The sequence below is a fragment of the Tachypleus tridentatus genome, chromosome 2 (assembly GCF_004210375.1).
Source record: "Tachypleus tridentatus isolate NWPU-2018 chromosome 2, ASM421037v1, whole genome shotgun sequence".
Classification (NCBI taxonomy): Eukaryota; Metazoa; Arthropoda; class Merostomata; order Xiphosura; family Limulidae; genus Tachypleus; species Tachypleus tridentatus.
Window position 1 is genome coordinate 65,413,846 of NC_134826.1, and position 23,457 is coordinate 65,437,302.

The 23,457-nt window shown below is 31.4% G+C and overlaps 2 protein-coding genes across 9 annotated transcripts in view; one reads left to right on the forward strand and one right to left on the reverse strand.

The window, feature by feature from the left end:
* Positions 1 to 23,457, forward strand: part of LOC143244042 (exocyst complex component 6-like) — a 285,728-nt gene that overhangs the window by 123,070 nt on the left and 139,201 nt on the right. The gene's annotated exons all lie outside the window — the stretch shown is intronic.
* LOC143244036 (protection of telomeres protein 1-like) overlaps positions 5,579 to 23,457 on the reverse strand; it is a 35,020-nt gene continuing 17,141 nt past the window's right edge. For 3 of the 4 annotated variants that reach the window (XM_076488012.1, XM_076488009.1, XM_076488010.1), the window contains 9 exons: positions 21,519 to 21,592; positions 19,098 to 19,227; positions 17,717 to 17,877; positions 16,983 to 17,068; positions 16,236 to 16,301; positions 15,033 to 15,195; positions 14,527 to 14,627; positions 11,497 to 11,600; positions 5,579 to 6,804 (listed from right to left, as the gene is read on the reverse strand). In XM_076488012.1, coding sequence (XP_076344127.1) covers positions 6,568 to 6,804; positions 11,497 to 11,600; positions 14,527 to 14,627; positions 15,033 to 15,195; positions 16,236 to 16,301; positions 16,983 to 17,068; positions 17,717 to 17,877; positions 19,098 to 19,227; positions 21,519 to 21,592 — 1,122 coding nt within the window. In that variant the 3' untranslated portion in view covers positions 5,579 to 6,567. The remainder of the gene's footprint in view (positions 6,805 to 11,496; positions 11,601 to 14,526; positions 14,628 to 15,032; positions 15,196 to 16,235; positions 16,302 to 16,982; positions 17,069 to 17,716; positions 17,878 to 19,097; positions 19,228 to 21,518; positions 21,593 to 23,457) is intronic. The other variant, XM_076488011.1, reaches the window with a different exon arrangement.

Here is a 23,457-nt window from a genome sequence, read left to right on the forward strand (position 1 = left end):
CGGCTAGCGCAGATAGCCCTCAACTGGCTTTGAGCGAAATTCAAACAAATAATAAAAGAAAAAGAATGTACTACCATCCCCCACCTTATAACATACAGTAATCTCACATTTCGCAGCTAACAGAAATAAATGTTTCGAAATTAAGCATGATCAACGTAAAAGTGCAGTTGAGGAAGTCAAACATTAGTAATTCCTTTGTGGGCCAATCAAAATTAAAATCATTCATGAAAGGAACCTGTAGCGTATTCACAGAATTATTATCGTAAATGTCAGATTAACAACTTCCAACATACAGAAAAGCTAGTACGATTTAGTTTGTTTGTTTTGGAATTTCGCACAAAGCTACTCGAGGGCTATCTGTGCTAGCCGTCCCTAATTTAGCAGTGTAAGACTCAAGGGAGGGCAACTAGTCATCCCCACCCACCACCAACTCTTGGGCTACTCGTTTACCAACAAATAGTGGGATTGACCGTCACATTATAACGCCCCCACGGCTGAAAGGACGAGCATGTTTGGCGCGACCGGGATGCGAACCTGCGACCCTCAGATCACGAGTCGCACGCCTTAATACGCTTGGCCGTGCGATTTAGTTACACTACATTCCAATTATGGCTGTTATGTAGTGTCCCTTAGTGACAAAAGTATAATCTAACGTTGTTAGTCTGTGTACTGAAAGTATAATCAATAAAACTGGAAAGATAATTGTTGATTTCTTAAAAGGTTTACTTTTTGTTTAAAACGTTGGTGATATACTATAAAATATTTTAATTTAGAAACGATTTAAGATTAAAATTAAATCGATATTTTTTTAATTTCACGACACATTTTATACAGCAGTTGGCTCTTGGCTAGTTAATCCCATACTACGTCTTTATTTAAGGTTTATTATACCAATTACCAACACTTACTACACTTATAAGGTTTCATGGCACACACACCCCTTATTAAAATCATAGTGAGCAAACAGTAATCAAACTATTCTGTCTGGATAAATACATTTTGGATTTTATGACTCCTCTTATTTCGAGAAATCAAGCATAACGTGACGTGATACCTTTTACCTGGGTTAGATATATTTCTAGATCTACAAATAGCAATAAGTTATGATATTTTAGGCATTACTAAACCAAAATATACCTAATATATTTTTTTATATATATAAAAAGACATTTCAATGGGTGGAGAGCTCAATCGAAAGGAACCTACATCAGGAAGTTAGTTGTGGGTAATTTTTATGACATGCTTTGTTGAATGCTGTTCAGTGAGACACATAATTATAACAGAAACACTTTAGAGAATTCTTTAAGCAAGAATTTTGACCAGAAACAATGAAATTACTACTTTCATAACTTGGTAATTAGTATTATTTTATAAGAAATGAAATCTGTTATGCTTTGTTCTACAAATTAATAGCAGTTGCATGAATGCACTTCGTAACAAGAGAGAAAATTGCTCACATGATTACCTTAGACTTCGCCTATTTTGTAAAAAAAATGGTACAGAGACAAACATGTCACCAAGAAATCTGTCCCAGTTTTCTGTTTTAAAATTAGCCAAAACTATGATAATTGTAATGCGTTAATCTTTTTATAAATTTACAGCCGTGTAGTTTGGTTTTAACTGAAATAATATCACTATAATCTCACGTGGATTTTAATTTCATGCAAAGTGCAATTAACCAAAACTTCAAAAAAATTGAAGCTCTATTCAATTGGATTGAATTATAAAGTAAAAGATAAATATTTATAAATATAAAACTATTTCTGGTATGTGAAATAATAATATATTAATTAATATGAAGTTTTTGTCTTACGTTTTCATGCTTGATCAGTTTAACAAGTCAAATACAACTTTATGGAAAGTGACCCACAAATCACTTGTACGGCAAAGTCATGAAATGAAACGTGAACTGACAACGTTATGTTGATTGATAATCAAGGAACTTAAATGAAAAAAACCAAAAACTTCATTTCCTTACAGGCATCTATAACAAATCTGGCCCTCCTGATAAATGCCCTACTACTACTACTACAAGATTTAAAGAGCAGAAATTTTAGCCCAAAATTCAAAACAAGTAACTTTTCCTATTGAATTCTAGGATTCACTAAATTACAGAATGAGATATAGTAAGCTCTTGACGGTGGTTACATTTTGTAAAATGACACAAATTTACTGAGAATAAGAAATATTATTTACGCAAATTTAACAATAACTGCTTTATAAAACTGAGATCTTATAACAATTCTCTTGATCATTATTAGCTTGAACAACAAACACCTTAATGTAATTGTGATATATATGGAAGTGTTTGTAATATAGTCAAGTTTTGTTACAGTATGTATGCACATGTTTTACATATAACTGTAATGTATGTGTGAAATACCAGCTAAATGTATTCGATGTATAAATATTTTGAACATTGCCAATTGTTTGTTTTCGTTTGTTTTGAATTTTGCCCAAAGCTACACGAGACCTATCTGCGATAGCCGTCCCTAATTTACCAGGTAAGACTAAAGAGAAGGCAACTAGTCATCACCACCCACCACTAACTCTTGGACTACTCTTTTACCAATGAATAGTGGGATTGACTGTCACATTATAACGCATCCACGACTGAAAAGGCGATTATATTTGGTGCGAAGAGGATTCGAGCCCACGACCTGAGCCTATGTTATTGGTTGATTTCTTGTTAAGGATAATGTTGCCCAAAAGGCTATCTGTGTTTTACCCATTAAGAGCATCAACACTAGAATTTTAGCGTTATAAGCCTGGTCATTTATTCCAACATGAGATGAAAACTGTCGATATTTATTGTTCTTGTTTATTTTTAACATCCCTCTTATTCGTCCATTGTGGCTTGAAATCAAAGGTGAATAAAAATAACATTTCAGACGCACTTCTCATTTTGAGTCGCAAATGGACACATTAAGAGAAATTTGGGGGAAAATATCTACAGATAATATTTACAGTAATTTTTGTGTCTATTAGTTTGCAACATCACATTGTTTGAACCGAAACTTCTAAGTAAATAAACAACTGGCCCATTGTTCGGTTTAGCTTAAATTTCGTATTGATGATTTCAAGCCATTCTTTCTGATAAACATAGAATAATAACTATATCGACAGAGGAGTTTAGTGTAAACACTAACCCTCGCTTTCAAATATATATTATATAAGAGACAACTTTGGAAACGAACATTGTAAGGTTTTATATAAACTGGCGTCTCTTCAGTTGTCTCGTGTCACTGAGAAATTAAACATAAAAGCAATTAATACTTTGTTTGTTAACTCATAGAATACCATGCAAGTTAAAGAAACAATTATTTTCACCTCGGTGTAACGTATAAAACTTATATTGAGAGACTTTGTTAGAAATCTTCTGAGTGAAATTTCAGGGAAAAGTACTGGTGAGAACGAAAACGGAATAACAACATATCACCACCTTTAAATGTAGAATGACTGGAATGCATAGGAAAAAATATGATATTAAATGTTGTATTATAGCAAGGTCTATATCAAATATAACTGTGTTGTGGAATAACAAGGTCTGGCATAAAATACAACAGTGTGTAGAATAGCCTTGTTTTAATGTACAAAGTCCTGCCAATTTTTTATTTAATCGTTAGTAAAACATGGTTTGGATAGTTTTCAATTCTAACGATTATTATTTTAAAAGCACTAACTCCTGATATCAAAACATACGTTCTTTTATAGAGTAAAAATAAACAGAAATTGATACTGAAAAACAAAACAGTCTATCTGTGTTCGTCATTCGATTTCTTTCTAATTAACCCAATTAACTGTAACTGCCTTAGTGTTGGTACCGATTCTCATGATAAGAAAGTTTAAACAAAACTGCAGATTTAGTTTGCAACCGAAAATTCTGCAAATTGCAGATCTTGAGATTAAGATAACTTGGTACACACTGGAATGCACGATAAATAAAAATGGTACAACCTGGTACCAGCAGAAAAGTTTTTTACTTACCTTCACATTTCGTTTTATAACTTCTTTTTCTTTTATCAGATTAATTTTCTACCGATCACAACTTAGTACAAAGACTACTTAACCTGTCGGAAAAGCATCGAGGCGAAACGTATCTCAAAGTTTTTCAGTGGTAATGGGTTGTTCAATTTGTGTTAAAGAAAATTTGAGGTTTGATATAAATTACCTTGCAACACTTTTCTAAATGTTAGTACATAAGGCTTTGACGTTTGATATGATTTACTTAACACTTTTTTGTACTTCACACTGTGTTGGTAATGAAAAACTCATTCACGAACTGGTTGCCACCTAACAACAAACAAGGACAAATTACAATCGTTCTACTCTTGGTTACCCCTTTTTGTCTGTTTCATCTAATTACAGTTTTCATTGGTCTTTTTTTATATCGGTTTTCTGACCAAATAAATCCCATTTACTAAAAACAACAACAAATGAAAAAAGAGAGGCATGACATATTACTTAAACCTACACGCTTTGAATATTATATTGATTAAAATAATGGTATAACTATACAGGTCAGCTTTCTAAATTCAGTTATCATAGGTATTTTAAACAGGGTTCTCCGACCGCAAGGTTGTGTTTTCTCAGGCAGTCGACGCTTTAGAAGTTGAACAGTTGTTCTCTACCGTTATCCATAATACCAGACGCTACTTATATATATATATACATATGTGTATATACACATATATTGCATAATAATTTATATATTTTCCATACGATACGTTATATATATATATATATATTGTATAATATATATCTTTGCTCCCTCCATAAATTTGGCAACACTAGCTCCAGTCCCAGAAGCTGTCAATCTGGTCCCAACTACAGTTTGGTAATTACAATCATCCGTTGCTTGTTCTGTCATTCCATGTAGTGTGTAAACATGATTGTGTTGTTTAGCTTACAACTTTATGTAATGTTGTACGTGACATAAATCTTGGGCTTGTACAACCATTCTCTTTTATTCTTATTCATAATGTTTACTGTAAAGTATAGTCTACATTATTATTTGTTTTCTCACACTCTAACACTTACAGTCCCTGCGTTAATTCTGTGTTAAAAAAAAAACTGTAAATCTCTAGGATATTATTAAATATTGCTTTTCATGGAAGATTACTGTCTGTATCGATGATTGTTATCCCACGAATCACACCAGCACGTTTTCAGTATAACTGACAAAACGATTGGCTAAGCCTATTAGAACGTACTAGGTCGACAGTATGCTTGTGGAGTGTTGGATGTGCAAAACAGAAATACGATCACAATATTTAGACCTAGAATAAATTGTGAGAAAACTTCTTCGTTCTTCCTAAGCCTACATTCATTAAACAGCAAATATCTTAGTTCTGTACATTGTTTTCAGTTAGTGTTACACATATGAACAGAACAACCAATGTGCGATTTCTGTTTTAAAAAGAAAATATCCATTTCGACTGCAAATGTTGGTTGGTTAATTCTTTTTTAAGCACAAATATCTATATGTTACAAGAGTTCCTTACAATATTTGTGTGAGTATAAACACAATTAAAGAACTCTAACGATGTGTCTAAAATAAAAACAAGCTCTACAACAATGAAAGGCAGACAATTTTCATTTCTTTTGAACAGGTATACATAAAGATATTTTATCCATTTGTGCTTTGGAATTAAACAAAACTTTACAAAACCTCCAAAAACTGGAAAAAGCTTGTTAAACCTTAGATGGTAATAATTCTTAGTTTAATATTATATGAAGAATAGAAAAACTAAAAAGAAACACACTACATACCTGAAACACAAAAATGATACAAAAAATTTTTATGACTTGGTCATAATTATAAAATTTAAAAAAGAGTGGCAATGAAAACCAAGTTCAAAATAAATTTTATAAACACAGCTAACAAAGAAATATGTTTCACTACTGGCTACAGATATCAAACCTAAGAAATTTTCAGCATAGAAATGCATCAAGTAACTCATGACTGTAACGACTGTAAATTTTATGATATTATAATCACTAAATGCATGTTTCCTGTCAAGAGTCAAATGTACAACGTGCAACAATGCATCCTTTCTGTTTATAGTCAAATATCTTAGGGTAACATAATACATGTCTCCTGTCAAGAGTCAAATATGATAAAGAGTTATGATGCATATTTGCTGTTTCCTGTCAAGAGTCAAATATACTAGGTGTAACAATGTATCTTTCCTGTTTAGAGTCAAATATCTTAGGGTAACATAATACATATTTGCTGTCCAGAGTCAAATGTCTTAACAGTTTCAATGTATGTTTCTTATTAAGTTTTAAGTACTTTCAGATCAATAACGTATGTCCTAGGCTACGTAATGCTTTTTTATTAATGGGTACAACAATAGTCTGTAGTATCCCTTACACAAACATAATTCTGAAGTTTATACAAGATTCATTATTATCTTTTAGCAACACAGTAACATTGCCATCTTAACTGAATTTTCAACAAGTATTATATAAATAATAAACTACTCCAGAATGTGTTCTTCTTCGAGATAAATTAGAAAGTTTCGTGAAACAGTATACCTCCATTATACTGTTAAAAATATAACATTACTCTAGAAGCTCTAATTTGAGAGCTGTATGTTGAATGGCATGTCTTATATTCGAGGTGGATTCATAAGACACGATAATACACTCTAACAGCGGGAAAGTCTGACTCTTATTCTTGGATGTTGTTTCTGGACTTGATCGAATGCAGATTTTCTGAAGATATTGGCGGATTTTACAAACAGACGTTGTGTCACTTTGTAGCAATTCACAAGGTTTCATGCCTCCAAAGAAATTCTCCTATGGTGATTTAAAAATTCACATGTTAAAACTGTTATGGATTACTGTAACATTACGCTATAAAATATTGTTTGCTGAACATTCTCCATTTTAAAGGAAGTTTTTTCAAGAAAATATTTAAATAAAATACATATGAAACTGAGCATGAGATGAACGTTTATATGCTACCACTTTTTAGCTGGGTTACATTCAAATTTTAAAAACTTTATAATAAATGTATGTCAATAAACTAGATAAAAAACATAGTTTATAACTCAAGTTTTAACATATTTTTTAATTTCTTAATTTCAGTAACTAATAAAAAAACAAAAATTGCTCACTGTGATATTCAAAGTCTTCTGATTTGTTTAAGCAAGAAAAATAAATTTACCAGTAAAAATCAACATATTTCGATAAAGAATTTTACCTGAAATGCAAATAAATTTTGACCTATATATAGGTTAGAATACAAAAAAAAAAAATAAAAAAATAAAAATACAGTAGTTTTTTTTCCACAATGTAACCAACTTAGTGAAGTCTTTCAAGTTTTTAAAATTCATATTTCAACTGCATGATATGTGGCCTAACACTCCATTCTAACATACAGTTTATTAGCTACAACTGAGACACCTATGGTAACCCTAACACACTCTGTCTCACCATACACATAGTTTATTAGCTACAACTGAGGCAGCTGTGGTGACCCTAACACACTCTGTCCCACCATACACATAGTTTATTAGCTACACACGAGGTAGCTGTGGTAACCCTAACACACTCTGTCCTAACATACACATAGTTTATTAGTTACAATTGAGGCAACTGTGCTAACCCTAAAATGCTCTGTCCTAACATGCACATAGACTATTAGCTACAACTGAGGCAGCTGTGGTAACCCTAACACACTCTGTCCTAACATACACATAGTTTACTAGGTAAAACAGAAAAGACAGGTAGAATTCAAAAACTTTGGAAATATTTTACCAATAACTGTTTAACTATCACTTATCAGTCTATAATATGTAAGGCTAATTAGTATAATACAAACCATAATCACAAATATTCACTGTTAAAATTAAAGTAAATACTGATGTGTTATTAACAACTATCACAAAAATCAGTAACCACTCCTCCAGTCTACATTCAGGCTGTTACAGCCTTTAACAGTTTAACAGTTAAAGCCACCACTCTGTACAAGTTTTACAGTTAAAGCTACCTCTCTGTATAACAGTTTTAGTAATAGGTGTGATGTATTTCATTGACAAGAAGTATGTAGTTACTTACAAAATGTTTATTGACAAAAAGTATGTAGTTACTTACACAATGTTTACTGTCAAGAAGTATGTAGTTACTTACAGCATGTTTACTGACAAGTATGTAGTTACTTACTGCATGTTTACTGACAAGAAGTATGTAGTTACTTACTGCATGTTTACTGACAAGAAGTATGTAGTTACTTACTGCATGTTTACTGACAAGAAGTATGTAGTTACTTACAGCATGTTTACTGACATGTAGTTACTTACTGCATGTTTACTGACAAGAGGTATGTAGTTACTTACAGCATGTTTACTGACAAGTAGTATGAAGTTACTTACAGCATGTTTAGTGACAAGAAGTCCAGCATGTTTACCAACAAGAAGTATAGTTACTTACAGAATGTGTACTGACAAAAAGTATGTAGTTACTTACACAATGTTTACTGTCAAGAAGTATGTAGTTACTTACAGCATGTTTACTGACAAGTATGTAGTTACTTACTGCATGTTTACTGACAAGAAGTATGTAGTTACTTACAGCATGTTTACTGACATGTAGTTACTTACTGCATGTTTACTGACAAGAGGTATGTAGTTACTTACAGCATGTTTACTGACAAGTATTAAGTTACTTACAGCATGTTTACTGACAAGTATTAAGTTACTTACAGCATGTTTACTGACAAGTAGTATGAAGTTACTTACAGCATGTTTAGTGACAAGAAGTATATAGTCACTTCCAGCATGTTTACCAACAAGAAGTATAGTTACTTACAGAATGTGTACTGACAAAGAAGTATGCAGTTATTTACAGAATGTTTACTGACAAGAGGTATGCAGTTACTTACTGCATGTTTAGTGACAAGAAGTATGTAGTTACTCACAGGATGTTTAGTGACGAGATGTAGTTACTTACAGCATGTTTACTGAAAAGTATGTAGTTACATGATGTTGACTGACAAGAAGTATGTAGTTACTTACAGAATGTTTATTGACAAGAAGTATATTTACTTGCAGAATGTTCATTGACAAGAAGTATGTAGTTACTTACAGAATGTTTACTGACAAGAAGTATGTCGTCACTTACAGCACGTTTATTGACAAGTATGTAGTTACTTGCAGAATGTTTAGTAACAAGAAGTATGTCGTCACTTACAGCACGTTTATTGACAAGTATGTAGTTACTTACAGAATGTTTACTGACAAGAAGTATGTCGTCACTTACATTGTTAACGTTTATTGACAAGTATGTAGTTACTTGCAGAATGTTTAGTAACAAGAAGTATGTCGTCACTTACAGCACGTTTATTGACAAGTATGTAGTTACTTGCAGAATGTTTACTGACAAGAAGTATGTCGTCACTTACAGCACGTTTATTGACAAGTATGTAGTTACTTGCAGAATGTTTAGTAACAAGAAGTATGTCGTCACTTACAGCACGTTTATTGACAAGTATGTAGTTACTTGCAGAATGTTTACTGACAAGAAGTATGTCGTCACTTACAGCACGTTTATTGACAAGTATGTAATTACTTGCAGAATGTTTAGTGACAAGAAGTGTGTAGTTACTTACAGAAGATTTATTGACAAGATGTATGTAGCTACATACAGCATGTTTACTGACAAAAAGTATGTAGTTACTTACATAATGTTTACTGACAAGTATGTAGTTACAGAATATTTACTGACAAGAAGTATGTAGTTATTTACAGAATATTTACTGACAAGAAGTATGTAGTTACTTACTGCATGTTTATTGAAACGAAGTACAGTTATGTGAAAAAGTTAGGACACCCTATAAAAGCCTATGTATTTTTGTAACATTTTTGGATATATAGATATTTAATCTCAATTTTAATAATACTGAGAGATTATAGGAATATAACTAAACACTTAAAACTGAAGAAAAGACTTTTCAAGATCTTCTGTAAATGCAATTCTACAAAAATGCATATTCTAACTGAGGAAACAGTTTGGACACCCCCCACATTTATTCCCACTTAAAATGGCTCAACTCACACACAGGTGTATCACACCAGGTGCACATGATTAGAAGATCGTTACTCATTATTTTGAATGAGGCTTGCCATATTTAAACTTCAGACATTTAGTCTGGTTAGCTCCTGACTGTTGAAGTGAGAGTGAGCACTATGGAGAGAGCAAAAGAGCTGTCTGAGGCCTTCAGAAAGAAAATTGTAGCAGCTTCTGAGTCTGGTAAGGGATTTAAAAAGATTCCAAAGGATTTTGAAATCAGCCATTCCACTGTCCGGAAAATAGTCAACAAGTGGAGGGCTTTCAAAACAACTGCCAACATGCCTAGTTCTGGTCGTCTAAGCAAGTTCACCCCAAGAGCAAACCGCAAGATGCTAAAAGAGGTCTCCAAACACCCTAAAATGTTATCACGGGGCATACAGCAGGCTCTGGCTACTGTTGATGTGAAAGTGCATGCCTCTACAATCTGAAAGAGACTGCACAAGTTTAACTTGCATGGGAGGTGTGCAAGGAGGAAACCTTTGCTCTCTAAGAAAAATATCAAGGCCAGACTGAAGTTTGCCAGAGTAAGTGTAGACAAAGACCAGAACTTCTGGAATAATGTTCTTTGGAAAGATTAGATCAAATTTGAATTATTTGGACACCAGAACACAGGACATGTTTGGCGTAAACCAAATACAGCATTCCAGGAACAGAACCTGGAGGTGGAACTTTCATGGTTTGGGGCTGCTTTGCTGCAGCAGAACCTGGACAGCTCACAATAATAGAATCCACCATGCATTCTGCTGTGTATCAGAGGTTGCTTGAGGATCATTTGAGACCATCTGTATGAAAATTAAAGCTGAAGTGGAACTAGACCATGCAACACGACAATGACCCAAAACATACCAGTAAATCCACCAAGAAAACTAAGAAATGGAGAGTCCTGGAATGGCCGAGTCAAAGCCCAAATCTTAATCCCATTGAGATGCTGTGGGGTGACTTGAAACGGGCTGTACATGCAAGAAACCCCTCAAACATCTCACAGCTGACAGAATTCTGCATTGAGGAGTTGGGCAAACTTTCTTCAGACCGATGTCAGAGACTGGTAGACGGCTACAAGAAGCATCTCACTGCAGTTATTTCAGCCAAAGGGGGTAACACTAGCTATTAAGGGGGTAGGATGTCCTAACTTTTTCCTCAGTTAGAATATGCATTTTTGTAGAATTACATCTACAGAAGATCTTGAAAAGTCTTTTCTTCAGTTTTAATTGTTTAGTTATATTCCTATAATCTCTCATTGTTGTTAAAATTGAGATTAAATATCTATATATCCAAAAATGTTACAAAAATACACAGGCTTTCATAGGGTGTTCTACCTTTTTCACATGACTGTATGTAGTTACTTAAAGAATGTATACTGAAAAGAAGTATGTAGTTACTTATAAAATAAATACTGACCAGAAGTTTGTAGTTACTTACAGCATGTTTTTCCCACAAAAATGCTTCTAGTTGACCAGATTTATCCCTGAGTTGTAGTTTTAGTAGAAAAGTATATTCTAGCCGGGGAAGAGGCTTGACAGCACCTTCATGACAAAATAATAACAACAGCTATTTGCAAAACATATCCCTTGCAGTACAAACATTAAGCAAGTTTCTTACATAATATAATATTTTACTTCTAGCAAGGATATAACTTTCTTTTTAAAATATTATAGCAGTAACATAAATTATCTAGTTTTCACTGAGCTTTGTAATGAAATGAAAATTTGTCTTTATTTTGTAGTCCTAAAAGTCATGTTTCCTGTCTATTTATCTATTCAGGTATGTTGTTATCTCTTAACAGTTGAACTGAAATGCTTTGTTAAATAATTGGAGAAAAGCACCTCCAAGCATGGTAGTATATACAGATGAGAAATACATGGACAAAAACAAATTTACCTCAATCTATGAAATGAATTACAAACCTATCACAACAAACATGTAAGATTTACTATTTAATTAAACAAAACATAACATTTTTAAAATTTTCAAAATGGCATATCGATAACAAATGTGTAAAGTAACATCTTTCAAATTTTTTATAACTGTTTATCCATTACAAGATACAGCTATTACTGTTTATCCATTACAAGACATTTCTGTTACTGTTTATCCATTACAAGACATTTCTGTTACTGTTTATCCATTACAAGATACAGCTATTACTGTTTATCCATTACAAGACATTTCTGTTACTGTTTATCCATTACAAGATACAACTATTACTGTTTATTCATTACAAAATAAAAGTATTAATGTTTATCCATTAGATACAACTATTACAGTTTATTTATTAAAAGATACAACTATTACAGTTTATCTATTACAAGATAAAACTGTTAATATTTACCCATTACAAGACATAACTATTAATGTTTATCCACTACAAGACATAACTATTAATGTTTATCCATTACAAAATACAACTATTACTGTTTATCTATTACAAGGTAAAAAAGAGTAATCCAACACACGTTGGATCATAACCAAGAAACACAAATTTTAATTTTCAGTATTTCTTTTGTTGCTCAAAAACCAATTTTATAAACTTTCTAATATTCAAAAGACACAAAGTTAAAAACTAAACAACTGATAAACATGATAATAATTAAAGTGGAAGAGTTTCAGTATTTTTATTATTACTCTCATTTCTGCAATTTTCACACTTATAAACTACAGTCTGTAAATATTACTTTGAACTAATTGTAAGACAAACACATCTCTATTTTTTAACCTATCTGCACAGTTTGTTCCATTAGACAAACACTTACATTGACAAATTAATATTTACTGTAACTGTTACTACCAAGTGTATTTTCACAAACTTGCCCCATTACAAGTTTTTTCACATGAAAAATCATATCCTTTTAATAAAGTAGTTTTACTAAAGATTTAGCTATGAACTTACAAACCATTTAGTGAGTCAGTTTGAATGAAAAGTGATATTTTTATGTTTACAACACAAATATTTCTCTCCAAATTAGTTTTCTTACTTCATTTCATAACCCTTAGAACTTTGTACACAAATATCTAAATTATTTTTTTTTGTAAAATGTTATAGGTTATATCTTACTTTCTCTGCCCTAATACTAATTGTAACTAAAGTATGAAAATCAGGAAGTAGGATCAAAAAGTTATTTTACCTTGTCTGACTGGAAATTGTAACAGATAATTACAATTAGCTATCTTAAGAGCTTTAGGCCTTTTAACTTCTTATGACTATTTCCATTTAGATTTCATTTTTGATTGCTCTTTCAAACTTATTTATCTACCATAACAAGTAATAAATAACCCAGTAGAAGTGTAGAGATTAGGGTATACAAAGTTTTAGGCTACATCATGTAACAACTAATTACATGTTTCTTACACATTCCTTGATGTGTGTTCACAGCTAAAAAAAAAAAGCCAAACTTAATTTCATTTAGGTTTTCTTCTGTAGCTTGTTAAGTTTATAATTTTTACATTCTAGTTTCTTTAGGAAAATAAATAAAAAAATACATAAAAAAGTTAAAGTAATTTACATCTTACCTCTAGGTCAGTTTGCACTTAAATGCCTGTGTTCATAACCCATTTTTTCCTAACATGTTTCTCATATAAAACATTATTCTTGCATCTATCAAATATGAATGTGATAAAACTTATCATTGGCTTAAATTGTACAAAGAGTTCTGCAACTTATCTAATTAATCTATCTATAAATAGCTTAGTAATGTTCAGTATAAGTCCAATGAGCTCTGATGCTAAATTACTGACTCACAAAATGAAGCATGTGACCTATTCAGTGTACATTTTGGTTTTCATATAACATGAGTCTAGCAATGTTAGAGAGAACTATAGCCAATTTCTGTGTGTGTGGTTTTCTTATAGCAAACCCACATCGGGCTATCTGCTGTGTCCATCAAGGGAATCAAACACTCAATCTTAGTGTTGTAAATTTGAATACTGCCTGCTGTCCTGCTATGGGATTTCTGAGAGAAAGAATGTGATAGGTAGAGAATATTTCTGTATTGAAATAAAAACATTTGGGTTTGACTTCCTTGTTTATACATCAGTAACTTTAAAAGCTAAGAGGCTAGAAATTTATACTATAGTTTAGCAGTATCTATAAGTTGTGTCAAACTCAAAATATTATATGGAAGTCGAAATAAAATCTGAAATAAGCAATTAGGATTGAAGAATAGAATATTGAAAGTTATTTATATATTTTGATTTCAAATTAAAAATGTAAAAAATATTGAAACTTTAATTATAACTGGATTTTGATGCCATGTTTGTTGACATATATTTACAATAAAGATATTTAATTCAATTTTAAATGTAAATCTATAAAGGGTACAACATCTGCATCTTGACCCACACGTATGCATAGAGTCAGAAATACTGAATTACATAGAAGGAAGAGTTTTATACTGAGGACGACCATACAAGATCACTCAAAATTGACACACTTATTACAATATAAAAATTTACTAGATGATGTAGAAGGCACGCTAGCACACTCAGGACAAGAGTAAAGACGCACTCCATTTTCTTCTTGAAAGTGGCCAATGTTTAACTTAATATCTTCTGATCTGAAAAAGAAGCAAAAAACAAACACTCAACCATTCATAAAGAAATTAGATTCACTTTGTAACATGAAATGACCAAAACATAACTGATAAGTATAAACACCTTGTAAACATCTTCTATACAATGATGTAGCTGTGTTCTGATAAGAATGAACACCTTCTAAACATCCTCTATACAACAATGTATAATAAGTAAATGTTTACACCTTGTAAATATCTTACATACAATGACACAGCTGTGTTCTGATAAGTACATACATCTTATAAGCATCCTACACATAGAATATTGTAGAACTTAAAACTCTATGTACACCCCTCTGGCAAATGTAAATGAAAACATGCAGAATATCACTATGAAAATTTATTATTAAATGAAGTTAGTTTAATGTTAGAATTAAAGTTGCTCACATGTAATTGCATACTGGACAGTACAAGTGTAAAAACTCTTCAAGTGGGTCTACAGGAGGATCAAATCCAACAACAAATCCACGTACTTTAAAAACACCAGGTGAAGCTGTGACTAAAATATCTTTTATCAGGACAGGCTCTAAGCTCTGATACTTAGTGATTTCTGAAAATAGAAAACCACATACTCCTAAAATAAAACTGTCTGAAAGAACATTTCTGTACCTATAAAAAACATAATAAAATAACAAACCATACTAAAATACAGAGTTATTGTTAAACAACACTTCATGTTTGTTTGTTTCTAAATTTCATGCAAAGCTACAAGAGGGCTATCTGCACTAGCCGTCCCTAATTTAGCAGTGTAAGACCACAGGGAAGGCAGCTAGTCATCACCACCCACTGCCAACTCTTGGGCTACTCTTTTACCAACGAATAGTGGGATTGACCGTCACATTATAATGCTCACATGGCTGAAAGGGCAAGCATGTTTGGTCTGACGGGGATTCGAATCTGCTACCCTTAGATTAGAAATCGAATGCCCCAACCATCTGGCTATGCCGGGGTCTCTTCTTTATGAAATTGAAAACTATTTTGTATTAAAATAAAAACTGTCAAAAATATGTAGTAAAATACAAAATTTTGAAAATTAAGTCTGGTATTAAAAATTTATTTATTGTTAAGAACCCAGCTATAATATGTTTTATACAGTGTTGATAATGAAACTCGATTTTTAGCATTATAAGTTGTTACGTTTAGGAAGTTACTAGTGGAAGAGGGAGGCAAATAATACACAAAAACATGTGAACTAAAATAAAAACTATAAAACAAGTTTTCAACATTGGGTAAACAAGCCTTATAAAAACTTGCATTACTGGGAGTGTGTGGACAGTCACTGCATAAAAAATCAATGTGGAATTATGGAAAGAATAAAACCTCACTGTTGTAAATATACTGAATCTATAAAGATAAATATGTTAGACATTAAAAACTTTCCACTTTCACGGGAACAGAAAATACCTTTACTCAAGTTCATGCCTAGCATCTTTACTACAGATTACAGCAGATTCAATACATACTTTATTCTTTATAAGCCCACACACTTAAAATTACTCGTTAATAACTGTTAAGTAATGAAGATAACAGCAGTTTAAGTTCCATATTTGTAATTTTTGTTTGCAACATTGAACTATTTGAAAACCTTACCAGTGACATTTTTTTGTATCTTCCATTTTCTAACTGGCTTTGTGGGTCCTGATTCTGGTGATATTTCTGTAATTTAATTGTTATTATCTATAGGTACAACATGTATACTAACAAAATCTCATACTACTACAATCAATAAGAAAACAGCTGAAATTTTAAGGCCAGAGGATGTGTTTTCAATGTTTTTTTTTTAAAGAGTTTCACTATATGAAAATGATAAAAACAATAGAACCTAATTACTGTGTCTGAACAATGCTTCAAGTGATTTACTTAATCTCATGCCAGAAGAAAAATCTGTGGCAGTCCTTTGGTTTGGTAATGGTTAACAAAGAGTACCAGTTTCAGTATTTTAGCTTATTAAGAGTTAATGCAAATATCAGTGAAATTCTTTAAACCTGTTAAAGATGCCTTTAATCCTATGTCTAAATTTCCAAATGTATTAACAGAAACAAAGTACTAATAACTCTTGCAGAATTTGGTTAAACTTTAAGATATTATTTGCAATAAAGACATATCAATATGCCATTGTCAATTTTTTTTCAAATATCAAAAGATATGCTCCAAAAACTTTCTTTGTTCATATCTAATGAAGACATTTTGTCCATTTAGTTTCCAAAATAAGTGAGGTGGTTTTTAAACATTGGTGTTTATTTCATTTATTATATAATCTAAATATTCTTAAGTTAAACAGCCAGACAAACTTCAAAAGCTCAAATGACCTAAACTAAGTAAAAACGAATGATTTACCTACGCACTGTCGGCTATCGACTTTCACTTCTTCTGTAACATTATCTGTATTTTCGGTGTTTAATCTCTTGAGTTGACCTAGAGTTCTAATGAAAAATAGTTTCTGTATCCATAAAACAAGCAACCTTTAAATATTAATAATAAAAAATATACTACTTTCAGAGCTTCACTTTAAAAGAGGAAAATAATCTAATAAATAATTACAAAACGAAAGGAGAAAAAACATTTCTTACATCTTACAAACAGTTCTATTAATTATTTGTGTTAGAATCAATAGGAATAAGTTACCTGGCAACCTTGTGTCTCAACTTACACGTAAAAACAAAATGTAAGATACACTCAACAGTTACTGTATATTTAATGTCTCTAATTAACTATAAAAAGTAGATACTGATAAACAATTGATATTATATAACACAACATAATGATCAACACTAGATTCTGAGTAGCACAAGGTATTGATAAATGTCAGATCCTGATTAGCATATGGTACTGATCAACATTAGATCCTGAATAGTACAAGGTATTGATCTGTGCTACGTGATGGTCAAAACAGATTACAAAATTTATTGAGTACCAACAGTAGAAGTTACAAGTTGACAATAGTTACATACAAACACACTTTTTTAATGTACAGATAAATAGTACTATAAAACACTGTGACTGAGAGATAAATGATACTTTTAGACATGACAATTTAGAAAATATTAATTTGATATTGAAATATGGCTTACTGTTTCAATTCTTTGACTAGTCTAGATGATGGACTCAACACAGTGATCCCACGTCCATAGGAATATCCTGCATGGAGACATAACCGACAATTATCTGTAGGTTCTCCTTGATATCGAAGGCAGTATAAATGCACGTTCTTTAACTCCACAAATTCACCTGGCTATGAAAGAGAATACATGTGTTATATCACGAATGTAAAATGAAAGAGAATACATCTGTGTTATATCACGAATGTAAAATGAAAGAGAATACATCTGTGTTATATCACGAATGTAAAATGAAAGAGAACACATCTGTGTTATATCACAAATGTAAAATGAAAGAGAATACATCTGTGTTATATCAGGAATGTAAAATGAAAGAGAACACATCTGTGTTATATCACAAATGTAAAATGAAAGAGAATACATCTGTGTTTTATCACGAATGTAAAATAAAAGAGAACACATCTGTGTTTTATCATGAATGTAAAATGAAAGAGAATACATCTGTGTTATATCACGAATGTAAAATGTAAAATGAAAGAGAATACATCTGTGTTTTATCACGAATGTAAAATGAAAGAGAATACATCTGTGTTTTATCACGAATGTAAAATGAAAGAGAACACATCTGTGTTATATCACGAATGTAAAATGAAAGAGAATACATCTGTGTTTTATCACGAATGTAAAATGAAAGAGAACACATCTGTGTTATATCACGAATGTAAAATGAAAGAGAATACATCTGTTTTATATCACGAATGTAAAATGAAAGAGAATACATCTGTGTTATATCACGAATGTAAAATGAAGGAGAATACATCTGTGTTATATCACGAATGTAAAATGAAAGAGAATACATCTGTGTTATATCAGGAATGTAAAATGAAAGAGAATACATCTATGTTATATCATGAATGTAAAATGAAAGAGAATACATGTGTTGTATCAGGAATATAAAATGAAAGAGAATAAATCTGTGTTATATCAGGAATGTAAAATGAAAGAGAATATATCTGTGTTATATCATGAATGTAAAATGAAAGAGAATACATCTGTGTTATATCATGAATGTAAAATGAAAGAGAATATGTGTGTTGTATCAGGAATATAAAATGAAAGAGAATACATCTGTGTTATATTACCCAGTTTGTGGTAGTTTGAGTCTGAAGATATACCACTGTGCCACTGGAGGGGAATAACAAATTAAAATAAATATCAAAATCAAATATTTAAAAATTTTGTAAACATATTTAAATTTTAAATTATCACCTGTTGTCAACAGAAAATTATAAAGATAGGAAAGACCTGCATTCTAAACTGAGTGTGAAACTAGAAATAACTTAATGAATTTATTGCTGGTTTGAGCAAAAAAGACAAGTTTCAAACTTCTCACCTCAAGAGTTTCTGCAGTAACACTATGGCAGTCGTATGCCCAAACTTCAAACATGTAGTTTTTAGCTTGTTTCTCCAACAGTGAATCTGTCTTTAAGACAACAGCTATGCTATCACATGCTTGGATGTTACTATTACAAAGAGGATAAAACAGTATTGGAACATCTTTATTTTAAAATGGACTACTTACTCTTATACCATGATGGCTAACTGAAAGCAAACTTAAGATTTACTAGTGACTGAAGGAACAAAAGGTCATATTATAGTTCTGTCATACATTACACATTAGTGATTAAAGATACAAAATTCTAGTTCTAAATGAGGACTAAACAGTAAAACTCCTCTGGGAAAGATTTTCATTCTTTTCACACAAACAATGTGTCAAGTAAGGCAGCAAATACAGTGTACCAAGGTGTCAACTCATTAGTAATGTGGTGTGGTTCTAATAAGTACAATGTACCAAGATATCAACTCCTTATGAACCTGGTATGGTTCTAACAAATACAGTGTGCCAAGGTATCAACTCATTAGCAATGTGGCATGGGTCTAACAAATACAGTGTATCAAGGTGTCAACTACTTATAAATTTAGTGTGGTTCTAATGCATACATTGTACCAAGGTATCAACTCCTTATAAATCTGTTATGGTTCTAACATGTACTGTGTACCAATATGTTAACTCCTTACAAATCCAATGTGATTTTATAAGTAATGTATCATATGCCATACGATGCTAATACACCAATTACTGTCATTCACAAAATTCTTGATTGTTTTTTGGTAATGCTCAACAATATACATTGTCCCTTAAGAACAGAGTTATCACCTGATACTGTTTTTAGACCAACAATATTTATGTTGAATGTATGATATACATGTCGATTTGCTAAAGGGGTTTATTTTTTTACTTTTTGATAACTGGTAATATAACAGAAAAACTGTTTAATTCAAAACTGATTTAGTTTTGGGACTGAATTTATATATTTTATTTTATGAGAAATTTTTATATACTTGGGCCTAGGATATGTTATTTCATATTACATCTTTACTTCATACTTAATTACAAAACAAATAGTACCATAGGGTCTCTTATCACATTTTATAAAGTTAAACAACATTTAATTGTTTATATCTTTGTAGTTGTTTAATAAAGGCTTCTAAGACTTTGTAACCTTGAAATATAAGCAAATGCAAGATAAAAATTACAAAGGATTTGAATAAAGTAGTGTGTTTCAGCTATGCCTTATATTACATTTATATATTAGACCTAATGCTTAAATTAGGCTATAAGTAGTCCTACTTGCTGAAGTAAGAGTAGAGACTCTCAGGAACCTTATAAAACACATTTCAACCTGTTATTTCTTGATGGGTATGCCAACTAATAAACTAATAATTGTGTCTTCTATATCAGTGGTTGTCAACCTATTTAAATCCATGGAAATCTTCTGGCATCAAATTTGTCACAGAACCCTTTGCAACATTCATTGTAAAAAAACATTACTGCAGTACTGTATCAATAATCCCAGAAAGATTACATGTTTAATGCAGCTATATAGCCACACACATACACAAAAATCATGAATAATTTTTCTAGCCAATCACTTGGGCATGCAGATACATAACTAGAACTGTGCTGTCTCAAATAACAAATGTTCACATGACTCAAGCACCTATTTGTGCTTAGTCTTGCACACTAGTCTGAAACAATATAGTGACTTACTGTGCTACACTCTTATGAAATCCATAATGAAATATGATGCATCCAGTTTTCCACTAAGTGACTGGTTTTGTATTTGAGCATTAGAATAGTTGTACATTTTGCAGAACCTCCATCAATAGAAAACATAAAAAAATAGAAACTAAATACTGATATACCTTCACTGGTAAATGTACATTTGTGAAGAAATACTGAGGACTGAAACAGTTATTCATTCTCTTGATCTAAACTTGATAATTAACAACCCAAATGGTTATAAATGTGATTCAGATAAAATTCATTCATTCACAGATACTACTCTACAGAGTTTGACAAGAAAGACACACAGATAACTGATTTATTTACATAAAAACACACATCTTACACTTATGTTAAAATACTAAAAAATAAAAAAATCATATATTAATTAACTGACACATTTAGTAAAATTTTCCAAGAAAGTTTTTTAATACAAGATATTCTGATAATATTAAAGGTAAATATGTTTTCAGAATTTCCTTGGTTCAAATGTTTCATTGATTTCTCCAACTAGAACAAGAATGTTCAACAAAACATAGACTTTCTAGTTGAATTTCATAATACCTTAATTTTACTATTCTTTCACATATTCAGGCAAAATCACAGATTAATATAATAAAATGTGTCTCTGGTCCTCAGTCAGAAAATGATAAAGAATAATCACTGTGTATGAACAGAGAAACTTACTCGGAAGGTTTAGTTCCATTCCACACTCTCAGAACAACAATTTGACCTTTTTTAATGGATGCAACACTTACAACCTGAAAATAATGAGTCTCCAATCAAATATACTTTGTTAAAATAATTCAAATTTATAGATACACTTTAAAAAATTAGTTTTTTTAGTATTTCAGTATAGTAGTTTAGCGACAAAAGAACTTGTGTATGTAACATGTGAACACATGGTTACACAAAAAAAGCATTAATACACTACACAGTATGAGAAATGAACTATTTCAGGTGTTAATACACTACACAGTACAAAAATTGAATTTTTTTAGGTGTTAATACACTTACACAGTATGAAAAATGAACTATTTCAGTAGTTAACACACTACACAGTATAAGTAATGAACTATTTCAGGTGTTAATACACTGCACAGTATAAGTAATGAATTATTTCAGGTGTTAATATACTACCCAGTATGTTTAATGAACTATTTCAAGTGTTAATACACAACACAGTATAAGTAATGAACTATTTCACGTGTTAATACACAACACAGTATAAGTAATGAACTATTTCACGTGTTAATACACTGCACAGTATAAGTAATGAACTATTTCAGGTGTTAATACACCACCCAGTATGTTTAATGAATTATTTCAGGTGTTAATACACTACCCAGTATGTTTAATGAACTATTTCACGTGTTAATACACAACACAGTATAAGTAATGAGCTATTTCACGTGTTAATACACTGCACAGTATAAGTAATGAATTATTTCAGGTGTTAATACACTACCCAGTATGTTTAATGAACTATTTCAAGTGTTAATACACAACACAGTATAAGTAATGAACTATTTCACCTGTTAATACACAACACAGTACAAGTAATGAACTATTTCACGTGTTAATACACTGCACAGTATAAGTAATGAACTATTTCACGTGTTAATACACTGCACAGTTAAAGTAATAACATACAACTTTTTGTGACAACGTGGGACCTATTGGCCCATCTTGGCTTTCCATCCTCCAAAATAAACTTATATATTTAACACAAATCTTAAAGCAATCCCTTAGTAGTCATACTGATCAAACGTTTTCTTAAACTCATTTGAGTTTATTGCCAATACAATATCTGAAGATGACCAAGACATTTTTTGTACCAGCCTTTCACTTGGTACCTTGTCAAATGTTTTCTGAAAATCTTGATACACCTTACCCTCATCTACATAAGCAGTAAGATTTTTAAAGCATGTCAAAAGTTTTGTAAGGCAAGATTTTAAGTTAATGAAACTATGTTAACAATCCAATAAAATTCTAAATTTTGTAAAATGACTTTTCAAAGTATCTTTTACCAGACTTTTTAAAAACTTTTCCTACCACTGATGTAAGAAGGGACAACTACTATTAGCGCCCTTGAAGATAGGAGAGACATAAGCTAACTTCCAATTCTCTGACACCTGCCAACTGTTCAATGGATGACAAAAACAGTAATAAGTGGCTCACATATCCAATCTTTAACTTCCATCACAACAGCTTGGGAAATGTTATCTGGTCCAGGAGCCTCATCATTCTTTAAACTTCCCACGTTTTTTCTTAATCAGCTCAGAATTAATGTACTCATATTATTTGATCTTATTTTCATTTATCAGCCATTCAGGATGTGGAATACAGCTTAAATCTTTGTTAGCAAAGTCCAAAGAAAAAGAAAAATTTAATAATCCACCGATCTCATAATCATCAGATACTAGCCTTCCTTTACCATCTCTCAAAGGGTTCTACCCCCTATTCTAACATTTTATTTACTCTCCACATATTTTTTCTTTTAATTTTTATATTTTCAGCTTAATTTTTTCATACATCCTTTTGGATGTCCTAATTACCTGTTTCACCAACTTTCTTGATATTCTATAATGTTCTACGTTTCCTGGTATAACAGTCAATTTAAATT